Below are 9,550 nucleotides of genomic sequence, written 5' to 3'. Positions count from 1 at the left end.
TGCCAACGCGTTTCAAGGCCTCTCGCCTCTTCCTCATGGGCAATCCAGATTTGCACAGAAAGTTTGCCTCCCACAATCCTCTGCATGCTAAAGTTCTTTTATTGGCCTCAGGTGTGCCGTTTTTAGTAAACTTACTCTTTTGATGCTTGCTGGGAAATGTGGTTTATTATGGCCAATTTGTACCCTCCGGTGGGTTTGCGCAATCCAGAACTTCTAAGGATATTAATAAAGCCCTCCAGTGGGCCTCACGATGCAGCGCAGGTTTCACAATGTTTATTCTGCCAAGCCGTACCAGGATTCAAGCATTTTTCACTTCCTGACTGCCCCGGAGGGCTGTTAAGAATTAAAAGTGGCTGAAAATCGGCAGAAAAATCGCTGGCATATCAATGACTATACCGGAATAGAAGAATTGGGACCTCTACTCCCGGCATATCGCCTACCTGAAAGTGAGTGCCACAAGGGTAATAGACGTGGAAGTCCATCTCATGTTTTGCCAGCTGCCGCCCTATGATTACGGTGCTTGAAGCACTGAAACGCGTCAGGGAAAAGGATTAATTGGGCCATTTTCGCGCCGCTTTCATCAATAAAGGTTGTGTTCAACTTACCCCTGTGGAGTGCTGCTTTAAAGCTCGGAGCTTTTTTGGAACATATATATATATATATATATATATATATATATAGATATATATTTTATGTATTGCTATATTATTTACCGTGGGACTCCCACTCCGACGACGGGGAATATTCAAGCATGTGAATCTATGAAAGACACCCCAATACTGGAGAACACTTGTTGGTAAAGACATTTAGGCTTTTTGTGGGTCATGCTCCCAGGCACCCGCTTTTATAAAATCGGTGAAGATCCCATGATTATCTTGCGTAGCTGAAAATAAGCAATTTTTATTTTTCCAGCAATAAGATCAAGCATACGTTTCCCACTCTACATCATGCAACTCTTGCAACCAAGCAAGATAGCAACGAAAACCTAAAAATGCTTTTAACGTCCTGGGTATTAAACAAATCATAGATAACTCAAATCACAAGGCCAACAAATTAGGCTACCACCATAATACTTTCATCACACAGACTGATATAGTAACCAGAAGGTGAAGGTATGTTTATTTGTCATATCATAAAGTTCAAAAACAAGCACATAAGTTCAGAAATACCTACAGTTTACAAAAGGTAGGCATGCGTGTCTAAATTCAAGATAAATACACATGTATGTCATTTAGACATACCAATCTGTGATAACCAAGGATGGTAAAACAGTGCAGAATCATGGGAAGTTCAAGTAAACAGACCAGACATATTAACATAGGAAACTGTGCCAACAGCTATGCCAAAGATTAGCCAATAAGGCGGCAAATGAAATTCCAAATATTTTTAAAACTTCTTACAAGATTTACAAATCTATTTGTACTCCCACCCAAGGAACACAACTAAGGGCTAAAACAAAGGAATTGGGTAGCTAGTAATACAGTAAGGTAAAATTGTGTTTCATTCGGTGTGTAGTTTACATTTACAAGGAGCAACACTGGAATTGGTAAATTCCTAGGAAATTTACTTTTAAACAGCTTTAACAGGAACAGAGGCAGAATGTTTACAAAATTCACCCATCATTCCCATGCTCTAAAGGAACAAAAATTACAGACAACTTAAGTTGCAAATGATCGTTACAAAATTGTGACACGTTACAACAGAAGAAATCTATATTAGCATGTTATTAGAAAATAAAGTACAATATCCATCAACTATTAGAATGTTTTTTAAAAAAAAATAAACAATTTAAAAACAGGAATAATGTGCACCCAACTAGTGACTAATCTTTTACAGGTTTCTTTTTCTTCTGATTCGCCGCTGCTGGCTTTTCTAGTGATTTCTGTAAGAAACAACGAAAATGTTCAGAGATTTAATAGCGGTTTGATGGCTTGCATGTTAGACGCAAGAAAGCTGAATACCCAAAACTAATAATGGCACTTCATTCAAGTTAATTTAACATTTAAGACTGCTCATGCTGCTGCCACTATTTCCAACACATCCTTCCCTTCTCAGACAACAAATCTTAAATTATCCGACTGCATAATAGTACATCACTGGAGTTCAGCCACTTTTAATGTCATTTATCAAAGCTGAACTCTGCTGAAAAGGAATTATGGTGGGAATTACAAGGGAGGGTGACTTCAGCCCAACTAATGATGGGACAGATCTGTGCAGAATATTCCTCAACATGGCTTTAATATTTTGGGCCACTTTACCTTCTTTTTCTGGCCAGTCCCATTCCTTCACCCCACCTACTCACATTTTACTAGGGCAACGAAAAGCACAGCACTAGGGGTCAATAGAAAATATTTTATTAGCCAGATAGGACTAGCATGGGGCAAGAATTCTTTTGTATGGCTGTTTAGCACTTGCATTCCCAGGACTCAATCGTACCGAGGGGCTACAGCAGTAATTGAGGTAACATCTCCGCCACAGAAGGTGCATCTTAATTTTAAATGCTCTATTTAGCTTATCTTCCTGCATTCTTTACTACTATGGTAATGCAGCAAGTGATCAATGGTGTTATTACATCTAATTTACTGTGTTACACTGCATCTTGGGATTTTAAATCCTTCAGCCTTCTTGAGTAAGGATTAGCTCCTTGACTTTAATACTCCTGGAGGATAAAAAGCTACAACAAGATGACGTTATTCTTTTTAAGTCCTGGTATTGTTGGCCCAGAGGCATACATTATAAATGGGTAATCGTACAGACTACACCAGTAACCTGACTACCAAGCCACCCAATAACCTTTTTGAAATCCCAGAGTCAAATGGAGCATAAACGACTGATCACATGCAGAGGAACAGACCACAACTATACTTGGCAAAAGGAAAATGCTACTTATCCAGTATGCATCTGTTCGTTACCATAGATCGCCATCTGGTGTTGAGCCTGGATCTTTGCACTTTGTTTTTCGTCGGAGAAGTCTTTGTAGTCACGAAGTAGGTAACTTCTCTTTGGTGATAGTGCGCATGGATTGCATCACCAGATTGTTTTGCCATGACGGTTGATGGAGTTAGTAAGAGTAGAAAAAAATGCCCATGTATAGTGTATCTAAGTAAGATATTACTACAACAGATAAAGGTACCCAGGGAGGCGGGTGGGTGCATATGAATCTACAGCTTTATATGCCAAGAACAAATGCATACTGTGTAAGTTGCATTTTCCGTTCGAAGCATATGAGCTGTAGATCATATGCGTTAGCATAGACTATACAGCAGTTCCTAGCAGTGGCTAACCTGTATCTGTTGCAGCAGTTTGAAATAGTCTTCTTAAAACTGCCTGGCCCACACTAGCTTGTTGTTTTGCCAACACATCTACACAATAGTGCTTTGTGAATGTGTGTGGTGTAGACCATGTTGCAGCCCTGCAAATGTCATCTAAGGGTAGGTTCCCTAAAAATGCCCCTAGTTTGCGTGTAGAGTGCGCTCTAAGGGCAATTGTTAAGGTGCATTTAGCTTGGAGGTAGCATAATTGAATGCATTCAACAATCCACTGTGCAATACCTGCTTTTGAAATGGGATTTCCTTTATGTGGTGGGGAAAAGCAACAAAGAACTGTTTAGTTTTCCTAAAAGATTCGGTTCTTTCAATACAATAAAGGAGTAGTTTCTTTTCTGTAACTCTAGTTCTGTAGTAGGGGTATCTCTGTTATAGTCATAATCTAGTGAATAGTCCCGCCCATGTGCGTGGACCCCGGAGCAATAAAAAATAATCTCTAAAAGGTGACAAATCATGCAGACCTTCATACACCTTTAAGAGAATTTAATTTAAAGACAGATAATGCAGCCTATACCCACAGGCTACACTGTCCAGTACTTCAACTAGAATTCCACCAACATCCACAAACACTGCCTGTCTAGTTTTTCTCCACATAGGAAAAAACCCTGCCTCTACCAGCAAAAGCCTCTGGAATAATAGAGAGGAAGGAATGGACAGACAAGCCTCATAGTCTGCCATTATGTGGCTTAGAACAGGATACTGTGCCTTTAAGAAAACTTTCCAGATTTCCAGAACTTTCCCCAGTATCCCAGAATGCCCAGCAGGTCCCATTTACTTTCAGTTCTTTTTGAAGGCGTAGCACGCCAGACCTGTAGCATTCTACATATGAATAAGTATCTCTCCACCGGGGAGGAGGGCGGGCGCTTATGACTATAACAGAGATACCCCTACTACAGAACTGGAGTTACAGAAAAGAAACTACTCCTCCTGTAGTAGGGGATCTCTGTGTATAGTCATAATCTAGTGAATAGAATGGCAAGCCCATCCCCACACAACAGCAGCGGTGGAGAACAAACAAGACAAACCCACTACTGTGCGAACAAATTTCGCAGCGAAGCCTGCCCAAACTGAGCATCTGCCCTGGCATCCGAGTCCAGACAGTAATGCGCAGCAAAGGTATGGACCGACTTCCAAGTGGCCGCCTTGCAGATTTCCGCAATAGGAACATTACGCAGCAAAGCCGTCGTGGCAGCTTTACCCCTGGTGGAATGAGCCTTAGGTTTACCCCCTAAGGTCTTATTAGCCTTTTGATAACACAATTGTATGCAGGACACAATCCACCTAGAAATGGACTGCTTAGAGGTCGCAAGACCAGTCCTGACTGATCCATAATTAACAAACAATTGGTCAGACCTACGAATATCCTTGGTCTTATCCAGATAAAATTTCAACACCCTCCGAACATCCAGGGAATGGAGAGACCTTTCCGCTGGCGAAGAGGGATTCTGAAAGAACGTAGGTAAAGTTATGGTCTGGTTGACATGAAAATCAGAGATACCCTAAATTTCTTCCTAAGGTTGAGTACGCATCACAACCTTAGCAGCATGAAATACAGTATAAGGTTCTTGACAACATAATGCCTGAAGTTCACTCACCCTGCGGGCCGATGTAATGGCCACTAGGAACGCCGCCTTCCAGGATAGGTGCTGCAATGAAGCCTTGGCACCTTCATCAGTCTGGACAGCACCACATTCAAGTCCCAGGAAGGCGAGGGAAGTCTGACGGGAGGAAACACTTTCTTCAAGCCTTCCAAAAAATCCTTGACCACAGGGATCTGAAAGAAGGAAGTCTGTGAAGGGCATTTCCTGTAAGCAGTCAAAGCAGCCAGATGAACCTTAATGGAATGGAAATTAAGGCCAGACTGCGCCAGATGTAAAAGGTATGGAAGGATGACATCTTCCTTACATGTTGTCTGATCAAAGTTCTTGAACTTACACCAGATACAGAACCTCTTCCACTTGTAAGCATAGGATGTCCTAGTGGAAGGTCGTTTAGACTCCTTCAGTATGTCCATACAATCGTCTGGTAGATTCAGATGGCCATATTGCACTATTTCAGGAGCCATGCCGCCAAACTCAAAGACGAGAGGTTGGGGTGCACCATCCGCCCCCCGAACTTCGTGAGAAGGTCCGGCCTGCACGGCAACCGCATGTGAGGAAGGAGAGACCGGTGAAGAAGGTCCGTGAACCACCACTGCCTGGGCCACTCCGGGGCGATCAGGATCATCCGCGCCCTGGACTGGGACAGCTTGATGAGCACCGCCGGAATCAGGGGAATGGGTGGAAAAGCGTACAGAAAGCTGTTCGACCAATCGATCCATAGCGCATTCCCCAGCGTCCCCCGCTGGTAGTACCTGGATGCGAAGTCTCGGCATTTGCTGTTTTCGGGGGTGGCGAACAGATCTACGTCTGGAGTCGCCCACCTTGCGAAGACGTCTCCTAGTACTTCGTCGTTTATGACCCATTCGTGGTTTTCCTGAATCAGCCTGCTCAAGGCGTCCGCCTGAGCATTCTGCACCCCTGGCAGATGCGTGGCCGTAATAGTCAGCCCTCGGGCCAGCAGCCAGCGCCAGATCGCCTGCGCCTCCTGCGACAGAGTGCGCGATCTCGACCCCCCCCTGCTTGTTGAGGTAATACATCGTGGTTGTATTGTCCGTCTGTATCAGCAGCGAGTTGGTCTGGAAGGACGGAAGGAAGGCCTTCAGTGCCAGGAAGACAGATCTGAGTTCCAGGAAATTGATGTGGTATGTCGATTCCAAAGGAGACCACTTTCCTTGAATCTGCAAGTCCCCGGAATGCGCTCCCCAGCCCTGGAGAGAAGCATCCGTCACTACACTCGTCGTGGGAATGTCCTTGTGGAAGGGAACCCCCTTGAGGAGGTTTTCCGCCGAACACCACCACTTCAGAGACTGAAGCGCATGCAGCGACAGTCGTATCTTGTCGTCCCAAGAGCCTGTCCTCTGGTCCCACTGATTCTCCAAGCACTCCTGCAGTGGTCTCATATATAGCCGTGCTTGAGGAAGATACAGGAGGCCATCGATCCCAGTAGAGAAGACACCTTCCTCACGGTCGTCGATGGAGCAGTCCTGAGCCTTCCGAAGGAGTGATAACGGTCTCTCCTCCGAAGGAGACACGCTTGCCGACCGCGTATCGATGGAGGCCCCCAGGTACTGTATGCACTGGACCGGAGTCGTGACCGATTTGGACATGTTGACGTGTAACCCCAGCTTGTGTAAGAGAGCGCACGTCCATCGGAAGTGAGCTTGCGCTTCCGAGAAGGATGAAGCCTTGATCAGCCAATCGTCCAGATACGGGTAGACAAACACCTTGTTCCTCCGCAGGTGTGCCGCCACCACCGCCATGCACTTCGAGAAGGTCCTGGGCGCAGACTTTAGCCCGAATGGCAGTACTGTGTATTGATAGTGATTGGCGCCGACTTGGAATCGCAGGAACTTCCTGTGCTTCCGTGCTATGGGCACATGGAAGTACGCATCCTGTAGATCTATGGCACAGAGCCAATCTCCCCGTTGCAGCTGAGGGTAAATCTGGTGCAACGATAGCATGCAAAACTTCTCTCTGCGAATCCACTTGTTTGCCTGTCGCAAATCCAGGATGGGCCTGAACTCGTTCTTGTCCTTCTTGCGAACGAGGAAGAACCGAGAGTACAGACCTCTTCCCCTTTGAGACAGAGGTACCTCTTCTACCGCCTTTTTTCTCAACAAGATGTCTGCCTCCGCCTGGAGCTCCCTCAGCTGGAATCGAGAGCTGACCGGCGGTATCGCTGGAGGCGGGCTGATAAACCGAAGACTGTAACCATTTCAAACAATATTCAGCACCCACTTGTCCTGAGTAATTTTTCTCCACTCTGCCGGAAAAAATTGAATGCTTCCCCCCACTGGAGTGGGTAACGGTTGAGGGGGAAGTAGCCGCTCAGGGCCGAGACCCGGCCGGGCCCTTGGTAGTGGGTAGTAGCCTGCTGGCCTCCTCTACCCCTCTGGCGCTTCTGGAAGGGATTGCGGAACTGCTGCTGTTGCTGCTGTCCCGAGCCCTGCCCGAAGACCTGAACGGGCGCTTCTTCTTCTCGGCCTTCTCCAACCAGACGGCCGTCAGGGTTTCCGCCTCCGCCTTCATGCAGGCCATCTCATCATCCGCATGTTTCCCGAACAGGGTTTCCCCCGAGAAGGGCAGGTTGGCCACTCTTTGCTGCGCCTCTGGCTTGAGGGATGTCAGGCGCAGCCACGAATGTCGCCTCTGGTGGACGCCATGACAGTAGGCGTGAGCGGCCAGCAAGGATACATCCACCGCTGCGCCGATCACCTAATTAGAGACCAGCATGCCTTCGCGCACTGTCTCCAAGAAGTCCATCTTGTCCCGGGGCAGCAGGTCCGCATACTGCTGCAGGGACTCCCACAGGGCCCGGTCGTAACGGCCCAACAAAGCCCCTGCACTCGCCGCCTTCATGGTGGTGGCGGCGGTCCCACACACCTTCCTGCCCGCGGAATCCAGCCAGCAGCTTTCCTTGTCAGGCGGTACTGTCGATGACGGGGCGGTCGCATGTTGTTTCCTCGCCGCCGTCACGATGACCGAATCCGGCTTCGGGTCTACCCTCAAAAAGGTAGGGTCCGACTCCGGGGCCCTATACTTTTTCATGAGCCTGGAGGGGGCGGCCTTCGTCACCGCGGGAGTGAGGAACAGCTCCAACGCGGGTTCCACCAGTCCTGGTACAAGAGGCAGTAGAGGGCGAGACAGATGTTTATGAAGTGTCTCGAATATCACGGACGTCATGGGTGTTGGAACCGTCACCGTGATACCCAATTTTGCTGCCCCTCTCAACAGCACCTCTTGGAAAGAGACCAAATCGTCCACCGGAGACACCCTAGTTCCCGGCGAGTCCGACAGCGTCGGGGAAAGTCTCTGGTCGAGGAGCACGTGTGCGACCTGGACCTGTGCCTCTTACGGCGTCGTCCTGAGTCCGACGATGACCGTCCACGGCTCCGTGATCATCTCCTCCTGAGAGAGCAGGAGCGCGACCTCTTCGGCCTCGGTCTGCCCGCCGGTCTAGCCGGTCCCGGCGACCGCGGGCGTCGTGGCTTCGGAGTCCCCTGCGGCGGAGTCGGGTACCTCGGAAGAGAAACCGACCGCGGGGGAACCGCCGGCGGCCCCACTGGAGTGCGTGGCAACGACCGAGGTGGGGGCGGCGGAGGCAGTGGCCGCGGCTGTGGAGGCGGCGGTGGTGGCGGTGGGAGAGGAGGCGGCGACGTAGGCATCCGAGGAGGCGTATACACCACAGAGTACACCGATCCCGGTGACTCTTCCTCGACGGCGATCTTCGCCTCGACGGCGATCTTCGCCTCGACGGCGATCTTCCCCTCGACGGCGATCTTCCCCTCGACGGCGATCTCCCTGACCTCGAGCGTCTCGACGTCGATCTCCTCTTCGGCGGCGACGTCGACCGTCTCCTCTTCATCGACGGCGATCTCCCCTCGACGGCGAGCGCCGACACCGGGTCCGATCTCGACGCCGACTGCTGGACGGCGCTGTGAGAAGTTGGCCTGATGTATGATGTCACTAGTTATAGTGTACACCTTATATCAGTCCAAATACCCTTATGGTGATTGGTTGTAAAGTCAACCTTATAGACCAGCTATCCTAGTGGTAGCATGGACAAGAGCAGTCTTAGGCTAAACTCTGAATGGCATGTGAAGCCAGCTGTGATACCATATATAATCCCTTGAATACCAAATGAAAGGACACCACAACAGATATATATAAAATAAAGTGTATTTATTCTAAGCAAACCCTCAGCACTCTTTATGAGTTTAGAGGTAAGTACAACACAGTGTTATTAATGCATACAGTAAGTCACACAGGTAAGTAATACAGTTAGGCCCTAGGGGCCACGCAAACCATATACTAAGTAAGTGGTATAAGAACCACTGTCACGGAAATAGAATAGGCCTAGGCCTAGGGAATCGCTGGGGCTACACTACATTAGCGTTAGTTAGGAAGTGGGAGGCCCACGGGATTCGTGTGCAGAGTGGAAACACTCACGCGTAATGCGTAAAAGTCAATAGCAATGTTACAGTTTAGAAATAGATAGATTTAGGACACTTCCGGAGTAGCTAGGAAGTTGAGACTTGAAAACTAGACACTAGGATAGTCACTATCCTGATGAGCACCGGAGTACCCAAGTTACCTAGCCCACAGGCTGCGGGTGCATAGGGG

General features: G+C 48.1%; 1 protein-coding gene across 4 annotated transcripts in view; it reads right to left on the bottom strand.

Annotated features, from left to right (window-relative positions):
• Nucleotides 1–1,070: 1,070 nt before the first annotated feature.
• Nucleotides 1,071–9,550, bottom strand: part of MATR3 (matrin 3) — a 225,390-nt gene continuing 216,910 nt past the window's right edge. For all 4 annotated transcript variants that reach the window (XM_085617886.1, XM_085617885.1, XM_085617887.1 and 1 more), the window contains one exon: nt 1,071–1,882. In XM_085617886.1, the coding sequence (XP_085474012.1) occupies nt 1,823–1,882 (60 nt within the window). In that variant the 3' untranslated portion in view covers nt 1,071–1,822. The remainder of the gene's footprint in view (nt 1,883–9,550) is intronic.

The sequence above is a fragment of the Triturus cristatus genome, chromosome 7 (assembly GCF_964204655.1).
Source record: "Triturus cristatus chromosome 7, aTriCri1.1, whole genome shotgun sequence".
NCBI classification, from domain to species: domain Eukaryota; kingdom Metazoa; phylum Chordata; class Amphibia; order Caudata; family Salamandridae; genus Triturus; species Triturus cristatus.
The sequence above is the reverse complement of the archived record's forward strand: the minus strand, read 5'-3'. Positions and strand labels throughout refer to the sequence as shown.